We start from the raw sequence: 12,328 nt of genomic DNA on the forward strand, positions 1-12,328 counted from the left end.
AGTTCCATTTCAAGTATCTCCCAAAATTCTTCAACTTTCTCCGGGTTATTTTTGTTGTCCTGGTTTATGGGTGCATGACAGTTGATTATAGAGTATCCTTTGTTTTTACATTTAATCTCAAGAATGGATAGTCTCTCAGAACTCGAGTAGAAGTTAGTAACTGAATCTAAAATTGAGTGATGTACCAGAAATGCTGTTCCCAGGTATGGCATTTGTTTCATTAAGATTTTACCTGGTTTTCCTTTAAATAAACGATAGTTTTCAAAATCTAAAGCAGTTTCATCTAAAAACCTTGTTTCTTGTAATGCACATATTAAAATTTCTTTCTGGTTCAGCTTTTCAATCAATAATTTCAATTTTCCTACTTTAATTAGAGAGTTTACATTTAGGGTTGCAAACATAGTTGCTTTCTTAAATTTCAGTGTTGAGGGCTGCATACATGTTGGTTGGGGTCCTCCAAAATCCTTTGACCCCTTTGCATTGTTTCTACGAACAACGGAGGATTTGCCATTCGGTCTACCTCTTGGAGTAGTGTCTATCTTTGACGACGTTCCCATCATGCTTTGCAGTAATTGTTGGATAATAAATTGGGGGATCGGGTTGCCCCGAATCCGAAATTAAAACCAAGGTAGTAAGCCCTGGAGTTAGCTCTTCCGCTCTCTCTGCCGTTGGGAAATTGTTCCTCTTCCGCCATTGAGACCGCCATAACCACTTTATATATTCAGGAAGTCACCCCTCCTCGGCGAAAGCTCCAAATATTCTTGTCCCAAATTTCATAATGAATGCCGAAGAATTCACTGTGGAAAATAATGTGTTACGTAGGAAAACATGGTGATAAATTAAGAAGAAATTGAGAAGGTCGGTATTATACATTTATTTTGACCATGCTGACAATGTACATCAACATAACGGCGTGCAGTGAGGTGCCCACGGCAAGGAGACAGTGTGTCCGTTACATGTCGGTCAGCATCTTTTGTTTGACTGGCATCACCATCATCTCGTGCACCTGAAACGTGAAAGTGATCTCTGACAAGCCTCAGCTAGCAATTGCAGGACATCAACCGCGGCATGGTATTTCAGCATCTTCAAACAGGAAAAAAAAATTACGTTCTCAGACAGAACAATACGCGAAATAGTAGGAAATAGAGGTGGCCCTCTTTCTCGTAGGGAGAGAGAAGGGTTGTTAGAAGTTTAGGAAACAGTACTATTATATTTTGAAACTTGTAAAGTAGTGTTCGGAATGTCATTAGCAACGTTTCATGGCTGTTGCGCAGGAGGTGTTAATGTCTGGGTAATGAGTGATAATTCTATCACTGAATGAGTATCACAAAGCTGTGACTGAACAAGATTGCTTCAGCGCTGCGAAGCACCAGATTTTAACACCTTGTTTAGCAGCAAGAAAATATCTGTTCGACCGTCCTTTACCTTAGCTGAGTGGTCAGTGCATCTGACAACCATACAGCGGGCCCATATTCGATGTCCCAGCAGGGTTGCAGATTTTTCTCCACTCGGGGACTGCGTGCTGTTGCTGCCCTCATCATCACTTCATAATCATCGACACCCAAGTCACCCACTGTGGTGTCAACTGAAAAGATTTGGAAGTCGGCGGCCGAACTTCCCCAGGTGGGGGACTCCTGGCCATCAATGCAATGCGATCATTCCATTCCACTTGCTAGAATTATTATTTTCTTATCGCAGGTACAACCAGGTGTATGTCAGATCAACGTTATTTATTCATTACTTTCAGAGGAAATTTTGCGCGTGTGTGTATGTTGTAAGTGGTCTCGCAGTGAAACCACTGGTAAATCAGGTTTGTTCAGTTTTTGTGATGCTGTAAAAAGCAGTTCTTGTTGTGTTCGTACGGAGTCAAACACCACCTGTCAGGTACATCCATTTTTTATGATTGGGATGTCGCACTGCGCTACATGGCGCACACCTTTTCGATTTTCCCTTTGCAATGGTGTGTACTCTTTCAGTGTGGAACGTATGGTGTGCAGCATCTGACGTGTAGCGTTTTATGTGTTTTTGTTGTCAGCGAATACACTGATTGCCCCCATAAGCCCTACAATGAGATGAATTCTAAATTCGTTCTGGCTTTTCCATTGACAACAGCCACATCGAGAAAATGCCTGATCATCACTTACATGATCACCGTCAGAGTACTATTCACTTAATAATCCATCCGGTAGCTGATATAGCACTCACTGGTCGGTCTATCAGGACTCAGATTCCATATTTCTATGGCTGAGAGCAGAATATGACTGTCCTTAATTGCCACTGGTTACATAATGTAATCAAACATGATTTTCTTATTTAGTTCCAAAGTTGACTCGCAATAAGGACTTGCGATATACAGAACATAATTTTAGAGACACATAAATTCTTACCATCAGCAAAAACTGTAATGAGCTGAACTACATACTTACAAACGAAAAAGAACAACTTTGAGAGATTAAACACTATAAGAAGCACAGAACATAAACTTATCAAGTAGCGTACGAAATAAATTAGCAGCGTTTTATAGCTGTAGCTCAGAAGGTATTAGTGTTATCGGTGATCAGTTCGTCACTAAATAACTATAACAAAACTGTGACTGGTCAAAGTTGCAACAGCGCTGGGAGGCACCAGAATTTAATACGTTGGTTACCTCCACAAAATGTTGGTTAGAATTATTATTTTTTCAAACAAAGGTACAACGTGGGTCGGCAACGATGGTAATCGCAAAACCGTGGAATATGGGAAACGTTTGCTATTCAGCACCAAGTACTGAAGGTGACAGCCAGAGATTAGTAGGTACCAGGAAATGTCATGGTTGCGTTGTCACACTGACAAAGTAGATGGTCGACCTAAATAAGGTCCTGTCGCAAAGCAATAACTGGTAGGCATAGGATTAAGTATATAGGAAGCCGAGTAATCTAGAAGTCTCCCAGTCATTCGCGAATAAATCTCATTCCCAACATTATTGTTGTTGTGGTCTTCAGTCCGAAGACTGGTTTGATGCAGCTCTCCATGCTACTCTATCCTGTGCGAGCCTCTTTATCTCCAAGTAGCTACTGCAATGTACATCCCTCTGAATCCGCCTTCTGTATTCATCTCTTGGCCTCTCTTTACTATGTTTACCCCACACAGTTCCCTCCAGTACTAAATTGTTGATCCCTTGCTGTCTCAGAATGTGTCCTACCAACCGATCCATTCTTTTTGTCAGGTTGTACCACAAATTTCTCTTCTCCCCAATTCTATTCAGTACCTCCTCATTAGTTACGTGATCTACCCATCTAACCTTCAGCATTCTTCTGTAGCACCACATTTCAAAAGCTTCTATTCTCCTCTTATCTAAACTGTTTATCATCCATGCTTCACTTGCACTGATGGGTACACTCCACACAAATACTTTAAGAAAGGACTTCCTGACACTTAAATCTACACTCTACGTTAACGAATTTCTCTTTAAAAGAAAGATTGCCTGGACTGTGGAGTCATGCTGTACTCTTGTACTCTCCAGTAGGAGGGGAGAATGCGCGGAAAAACAAATGAGGCAACAGATCCCACTTGTCAACAGCACAGCCTTCAATCCGGTGTAGGTATGAACTGGGGTCCATCATGTATCCAACGTGTTCACGTTTAGAGGGTGCCAGCAAGCATATCGTGTTGACTATCACCGTTCTATTGTGAAGTGTGGCTAGGATTCAATGAAGCTCTAGTCTTGGTCTTCTCTTTGCCATCCGATGATGAAGTCCAAGACCGAAGCCCTCGGATTAGAAAGGGGGTAAGACAGGAATGTAGTCTTCCCCTCCCCCCTTCCCCCCTGATGTTTAATTTGTACATCGAAGAAGCAATGATCGAAATAAAAGTAATGTTCAGGCGTAGAATTAAAATTCAAGGTGAAAGGATATCAGTGATACGATACGCTGACGACATTGCTATCCTGAGTGAAAGTGAAGAGGAATTACATGATGTGCTGAATGGAATGAACAATCTAATGAATACAGAATATGGATCGAGAGGAAACCGAAGAAAGACGAAAGTAATGAGAAGCAGAAGAAATGCGAACAGCGAGATACTTAACATCAGGATTGATGGCCACGAAGTAGATGAAGTTAAGGAATTCTGCTACCTAGTAAGTAAAATAATCAGTGACGGACGGAGCAAGGACGACATCAAAAGCAGACTCGCAATGGCAATAAGGGCCTTCCTGGCCAAGAGAAGACTGCTGGTATCAAACATTAGCCTTAATTTCAGGGAGAAAATTCTGAGAAAGTACGTCTGGAGTACAGCATTGCATGATAGTGAAACATGGACTGTGGGAAAACCGGAACAGAAGAGAATCGAAGCATTTGGAATGAGGTGCTACAGACGAATGCTGAGAATTAGGTGGACAGATAAGGTAAGGAATGAGGAGGTTCTGCGCAGAATCGGGGAGGAAAGGAATATGTGGTGGGCTGTTTGGGGGAAGAGACCAAACAGTGAGATCATCGGTCTCGTCGGATTACGGAAGGACGGAAAGGGAAGTCGGCCGTGCCCTTTAAAAGGAACCATCCCGGCATTTGCCTGGAGCGATTTAGGGAAATCACGGAAAACCTAAATCAGGATGGCCGGACGCGGGATTGAACCGTCGTCCTCCCGAATGCGAGTCCAGTGTGCTAGCCACTGCGCGAACTCGCTCGGTGAATATGTGGAAAATACTGACAAGCGGAAGGGTCAGGATGATAGGACATTTGTTAAAACATCAGGGAATGACTTCCTTGCTACTAAAGAGTGCTGTAGAGGGCAAAAACTATAGAGTTAGACAGAGATTGGAATACATCCAACATATAATTGACGACGTAGGTTGCAATTGCTATTCTCTGAGGTGAAAAGGTTGGCACAAGGGAAGAATTCGTGGGAGGGTGGGGGGTGGGGGGGAGGGCATCAAACCAGTCAGAAGACCGATGACTAAAAAACATGAAGTCCAACACCTTGTTTGGCCTCATCAATCTCCTGATCTCAATAAAATCGAATCTTTGTACGTGATTTTATAAGGCAAGCAGCACAAATGGATGCATTTCACTTCGACTGTTGCGCATGACATGTGCTTGTTCATTACAAGTCGGAAACAAGTTGTAACTCGTGAGAAACGGGTAGTTGGTCCATTTACAAAGATTCTGTTTCCGTTCACAAGTTTTAATATTATTCATATCACTTTGTACAGTCCATCTGATTCTGCACAAACTGGTGTCACCGCTAGGCTGCAACAAGTGGATTGCAGTCGCATAATAGTCTTACTTACACTCAGTTTATAGCTGTGGTATCACATTTTACAGATAAAAAGGAAGTAACACTCAAAGTGCAAAAAAGAGCAATAAGAATAGTAAGGAGAAACCAATATTTCGGCTACAGGTAAAAATCTAATTGAAGAATTGTAGTTTCTGATTGTACTATCTGAGAAAATCTATCAATCCATTATGCACGTTAAGATAAACGTTAGTATTATCACACTAACAGATCGGATTGGTGCGAGAGCCGGAGTTAACATAAACGCATCGAGAAAATGAAACAAAGCCAGCATTTTCTACGAAGGAGTCAAACTGCGTTCTAAATTTCGCAAGAAAATGAAAGAGAAAACTACGACCAGTATGTTTAACAAGCTAATTAAATCATACTTCTCGCGTAATACGTTATGTTGTTCTAGCGGCCTTCAGTGGGAAGATTGGTGTGTAGAGAGATCTGATGATTAATGAGAAAGTACTGAACCAAGAAAAGGAATTTACGGCGCAATTTGACTAAAGGAAGGAATTAGATGATAGTACACGCTCTGAGGCATCAAAGATTCTTCAATTTGTTAATGGAGGGAGGGGCGGGTGCTACAGATTGCAGAAGCAGACCAACACAGTAACCAGAGTCTCATGAATGTAGACTGCAGAACTTCCAGCAGTGATAGAGAGGCTCGCACAGAATACAGTTGCGTGGGGAGCTCGATCAAACCACTCATCGGATTGAAGGTTACAACAACAACACCTTCAGAATATATTCTTGTAATCCAGAGAATTGGTAGACCATATGTTTCTTGATATTTTATTTTAGTGTATAAGCTTATTTCGGCTTTATTGCCTTCATCAGCACGTGTCCTGACGTTGTAGATGGGTATATGTCAACTTTGAGTGAACTATTGCTGCTGTCTGTAATTGTTAAGTGTAATACTTTTTCAGTAACATTTTAAAGTTGTTGCAAGTATATTATAAGACGTTTTTTGTTGTTTTGACAGTTCTGGAAATTTAAGTTTGACAGCTAGTAGTTTACTTTTGTCTACCATAAAACGTTACTGAAAAAAGAAATTACATCCAATATCTACAGACCAGCAATAACAGTTTAGTCATAGTTAACATATGTCCATCTACAACGTCAGGACGTGTGCTGTTGAAGGCAATAAAGCCAAACTAAGCTTATATACCAAAATAAAATATCAAGCAGCGTACTGTCTACCAGTTGTCTGCATAATGTCTCTTTTTTTTTCTTTATTGAGTTTCGATTTACCCCGAAGGGGGCGGGCTGGTAGCAGCTTAGTTCGCCGCTCTTCAGCCTACAGAATTTTTAAAACATAAGAAGAAGATAATAAACAATAAAAGCAGGGGACAAAAACGCCAACATAAATTGTAAAATGGTGGAAAATTGTGAAAGTTCAAACACAAAACAAACGGTTGGCGATGCTAATAAAATACACAGGAAGCAGAACGGGTAAAATAGTAGACAAACAATTAAAAAAACACGGCGACAGTCTAGTTTCTGTTCGCGAGAGATATAAAAATCACTCCCAGCGACAGTATGATTTCCGTTCACAACACTTCGGAAAAGACGCACAACACTTAACATTCACTTGAAACACTGCACTAAAAAGTTGGCACGAAGATGACTCACCACAGCCAAGGGCAGATGGGGGGGGGGGGGGGGAGGGGACCTGGACAGATGAGGGGGGAAAAGGGGTGAGGAGAGGAAAAACGAAGTGGAGGGGGGGAGGGGGGGACCGACAGGGGGTGCATAATGTCCTCCTGTGATATAATAAATGCTGCAGGTCCCACAATAAAGAAACATATTCCACTTTACATTGTCAACAGCTCTCTAAAACTACAGATGCTAAAAAGTAAGTTTCACTTTATTCAATCTACGAGAGGAGTCTCTAAGGGGTAATGCAACAAATTTTTTCTCGGCCAATTTCGGTTGAAAAAATGCAAATTTGTTGTGGGACATAGTGGCAAAATCGTACGACAGCCCCTATAGTTTCATGTAGTTCCAATAGGTGGCTGCGCTATACATAACCTCAAAATGGCGTTTGTAACAGGGACGCGTTCCAAGCAAAGAGCTGTCACTGAGTTTATTTTGGCGGAAAACCGGAGCATCGCAGATATTCATAGGCGCTTGCAGAATGTCTACAGAGACCTGGCAGTGAACAAAGGTATGGTGCTTCGTTGGGCGGGGCGTCAGTTTAACATCGCAACATGGTCACGAAAATCTGCACGATCTCCCTCGTGCCGGTCAGCCGCACACAGTCGTGACTCCTGCAATGTCAGAACGTGCGGACATTCTCCCTCTATTTTTTTGGACAACATGGTTGTGGAGAGGAAGCAGCGATTAGTATGATAATGAATTATTCAAAAACAGTCTTAATCACATTTATTATTATTGTACCGCCAACCGGTTTCATCCCGACGTAGGGGTTATCTTCCATTGGTCGACTGCTGGTGGTGTCACTCTTGTCTACATAACGGCAGGAATGACAGGAGTGACACCACCAGCAGTCGACCAATGGAAGATGACCCCTACGTCGGGTTGAAACCGGTTGACGGTATAATAATAATAATAAATGCGATTAAGACTGTTTTTGAATAATTGACTCTCACTCTAGGTGATAGATGGTTCTCAGTCAAACACCTCGCTCTCAACTGGGCGTCTCTGTCGGCAGTGCTGACACATTCGTCTGCCAGTTGGGGTGCTCAAAGGTTTGTGCCCATTGTGTTCCTCGCCGCTAACAAAAGACCATAACGAGCAACGAGGGAACATGGGTGCGACATTGCTTGCGTGTTATGAGGCTGATCGTGACTGTTTTTTGTTCGAACATCGTCACAGGCGATGAAACGTGGCTTCATCATTTCAAACAGGAGTGGTACCACCCCACCTCTCCTCCGAATAAAATGTTCAAACCTGCTCCCTCAACCAGTAAAGTCACGGTGACGGCCTTCTGGAACTCTGAAGGGGTTATTCTGTTTGGTGTCCTCCTTCATGATGCAACGAACAACTTTGAAGTTTACGTGTTATCCTCAAGAAATTGAGGAAACAACTTCAGCGTGTTAGTCACCACAAAAGTGCAACGAACTTATCCTTCTCCGTGAAAACGCAAGGCTTCAGACAGGTCTGTACACTCGAGAGGTGCTCACAAAACTTCATTGGACCGTTCTTCGTTGTCCACCCCACAGCCCGGATCTCGCACCTTCGAACCTCCGTCTATTTGGCCCAAGGAACGACGCAGTCCGCGGGAAGAAGTACGCAGATGATGGGGAGGTTATTGACGCAGCAAGACGATGGCTCCGACATCGACCAGTAGAGTAGTACAGTAGGGCATATAAGTCCTCCTAGTAAGGTGGCGTAAGGCCACTCCATTGAACTGAGGTTATACTGAAAAATAGGATTTTGTAACGAAAAAAGTGTGTGTGTGTGGGGGGGGGGGGGGGGGGGGAATATGGTGTATTGGAATCCTGAATAAAAGCAACCTGCTTTCAGAAAAAAATGTGTTGCATTAGCTACTGAACGCCCCTCGTATCTTCCACGAGAGTCACTCCAAAAGAAATGCACACTATTTTTGAAAGAATACAGTTGCCATTCTGCATGTGTGAAAGTTTTACAGTGTGTAGATACATCCTTCCCGCTTGTTTTCAAACTTAGTTCAACCTGTTCCCGTGAGTGGCGCCGTCACAGCATGTCAGCATGCCTTCAAGATGGCTGCTACACTTGACGTTCGTCAGAAGCAACGTGCTGTCATAGAATTCCTGTGCTGTGAAAACGAGACAGTGAGAAACATCCACAAGAGGTTGAAAAAGGTGTATGGAGATGCTGCTGTCGATGGGCAAGCAGGTTATTTGATGAAAGCGGGCACGGCAGTATTGAGGATTGTCCTCGCAGCGGCAGGCCTTGTACTGCACACACTCCAGACAATGTGCAGAGGGTTAACGAATTGGCGACTGCTGACAGACGCATCACAGTGAACGAATTGTCACGCTACGTTAGGATAGAGGAAGGAAGTGTTTGCAGAATACTGAAAGTGTTGGCATTAAAAAAGGTTTGTGCTAGGTGGGTTCCCAGGATGTTGACAGTGGCTCACAAAGAAACAAGAAAAACCGTATGTGGTGAACTTTTGGAACAGTACGAGAATGGTGGAGATGAGTTTCTTGGAAGAATTGTGACAGGTAAAACTGGTTCCATCATTTTTCACTAGAGACGAAGAGGCAATGAATGGAATGGCATCATGTAAATTCACCCAAGAAAAAAAATTCAAAACCACATCTTCTGCTGTAAAAGCTATGGCTACAGTGTTTTTCGATTCTGAAGGACTTTTGCTTGTGGACATCATGCCAAGTAGACCCACCATAAATTTTGATGCATATGTGACGACACTGAAGAAACTTCAAGATCGACTGAGTCGTGTTGGACCACATCGGCAAAAGCAGGATGTTTTGCTGTTGAACAACTGTGCACGGCCACATGTCAGTCGAAAAACCATGGAAGCGATCACAAAACTCGGATGGATGACACTGAAACACCCGCCTTACAGTCCTGACCTGGCTCCATTTGACTATCATCTCTTTGGGAAACTGAAAGACTCTCTTCGAGGAACAAGGTTTGAAGATGATGACTCCCTTGTGCACGCTGCCAAACAGTGGCTCCAACAGGTTGGTCCAGAATTTTACCGTGCGGGTATACAGGCGCTGGTTCCAAGATGGCAGTTGAGAGGGATGGAAATTATGTGTAGAAATGAAAATATTGTTCCTAAAGGATGTATCTACACACTGTAAAACTTTCAAACATGTAGAATGAAAGATGGATTTAAAAAAAAAATAGTGTGCCTTTCTTTTGGAGTGACCCTCGTAAGATTAGTTGTAGGATGGTCATTGTCTCGCGGGTTAGTACTTTTCACCGGAACTGAAAATGTTCTTCCCCAAGGTCGGCTTCTACCAATCTTTCCATTCTTTTGTAAATAACTCATGTCACTTTTTCCAGTCTCGACTTATTAAATACTACACTCCCGGAAATTGAAATAAGAACACCGTGAATTCATTGTCCCAAGAAGGGGAAACTTTATTGACACATTCCTGGGGTCAGATACATCACATGATCACACTGACAGAACCACAGGCACATAGACACAGGCAACAGACCATGCACAATGTCGGCCCTAGTACAGTGTATATCCACCTTTCGCAGCAATGCAGGCTTCTATTCTCCCATGGAGACGATCGTAGAGATGCTGGATGTAGTCCTGTGGAACGGCTTGCCATGCCATTTCCACCTGGCGCCTCAGTTGGACCAGCGTTCGTGCTGGACGTGCAGACCGCGTGAGACAACGCTTCATCCAGTCCCAAACATGCTCAATGGGGGACAGATCCAGAGATCTTGCTGGCCAGGGTAGTTGACTTACACCTTCTAGAGCACGTTGGGTGGCACGGGATACATGCGGACGTGCATTGTCCTGTTGGAACAGCAAGTTCCCTTGCCGGTCTAGGAATGGTAGAACGATGGGTTCGATGATGGTTTAGATGTACCGTGCACTATTCAGTGTCCCCTCGACCATCACCAGTGGTGTACGGCCAGTGTAGGAGATCGCTCCCCACACCATGATGCCGGGTGTTGGCCCTGTGTGCCTCGGTCGTATGCAGTCCTGATTGTGGCGCTCACCTGCACGGCGCCAAACACGCATACGACCATCATTGGCACCAAGGCAGAAGCGACTCTCATCGCTGAAGACGACACGTCTCCATTCGTCCCTCCATTCACGCCTGTCGCGACACCACTGGAGGCGGGCTGCACGATGTTGGGGCGTGAGCGGAAGACGGCCTAACGGTGTGCGGGACCGTAGCCCAGCTTCATGGAGACGGTTGCGAATGGTCCTCGCCGATACCCCAGGAGCAACAGTGTCCCTAATTTGCTGGGAAGTGGCGGTGCGGTCGCCTACGGCACTGCGTAGGATCCTACGGTCTTGGCGTGCATCCGTGCGTCGCTGCGGTCCGGTCCCAGGTCGACAGGCACGTGCACCTTCCGCCGACCACTGGCGACAACATCGATGTACTGTGGAGACCTCACGCCCCACGTGTTGAGCTATTCGGCGGTACGTCCACCCGGCCTCCCGCATGCCCACTATACGCCCTCGCTCAAAGTCCGTCAACTGCACATACGGTTCACGTCCACGCCGTCGCGGCATGCTACCAGTGTTAAAGACTGCGATGGAGCTCCGTATGCCACGGCAAACTGGCTGACACTGACGGCGGCGGTGCACAAATGCTGCGCAGCTAGCGCCATTCGACGGCCAACACCGCGGTTCCTGGTGTGTCCGCTGTGCCGTGCGTGTGATCATTGCTTGTACAGCCCTCTCACAGTGTCCGGAGCAAGTATGGTGAGTCTGACACACCGGTGTCAATGTGTTCTTTTTTCCATTTCCAGGAGTGTATATGGGTGAAGGATTACTTAAATGACATAGAGTAGCTGGTTTAGTGGAATGGCACGCAGTTCACTCTCTGGACCGGGTGCTCTCGTTTCGGTGTTGGGAAGTTTCTAGAGTGGACACCTACGTACCAGCACAGAGGGCGGGGCGCCCAGGACGTAGATGACGGCGTCGGCGATGTCCTCCGGCGTGATGTGCGGATGCTTCAGCATCGCTTCCCGCGAGAAGAGCTGCAGGTTGTCGAAGATGTCCGTGGCCACCAGGCCGGGGCTGATCTCCTGAAAGGCGAAGCAAAATCAACACGACTACGGACCACAGTTACTTACGCCATCCAGGTAAACTTCTGATAAGTTTAAAATGGTTCAAATGGCTCTAAGCACTATGGGACTTAACATCTGAGATCATAAGTGCCCTAGACTTAGAACTTTAGAACTACTTAAACGTAACTAAGCTAAGAACATCACACACATCCATGCCCGAGGCAGGATTCGAACCTGCGACCGCAGCAGCAGCGCGGTTCCGGACTGAAGCGCCTAGAACCGCTCGGCCACAGAGGCCGGCGATACAGTTTACACGTAGGTACAGATGATGTAGCAACCCTAACGACATTAGCGAGACTTCATTTTAAAATAAACAAAATACGAGGCT

At 44.8% G+C, this 12,328-nt stretch overlaps 1 protein-coding gene across 1 annotated transcript in view; it reads right to left on the minus strand.

The window, feature by feature from the left end:
• Positions 1–858: 858 nt before the first annotated feature.
• Positions 859–12,328, minus strand: part of LOC126458185 (farnesol dehydrogenase-like) — a 48,586-nt gene continuing 37,116 nt past the window's right edge. The window contains exons 5-6 of the mRNA XM_050095061.1: positions 11,812–11,958; positions 859–1,006 (exon numbers count right to left, since the gene is read on the minus strand). Of these exons, the coding sequence (XP_049951018.1) occupies positions 953–1,006; positions 11,812–11,958 (201 nt within the window). The 3' untranslated portion in view covers positions 859–952. The remainder of the gene's footprint in view (positions 1,007–11,811; positions 11,959–12,328) is intronic.

The sequence above is a fragment of the Schistocerca serialis genome, chromosome 2, assembly GCF_023864345.2.
Source record: "Schistocerca serialis cubense isolate TAMUIC-IGC-003099 chromosome 2, iqSchSeri2.2, whole genome shotgun sequence".
Lineage (NCBI taxonomy): Eukaryota > Metazoa > Arthropoda > Insecta > Orthoptera > Acrididae > Schistocerca > Schistocerca serialis.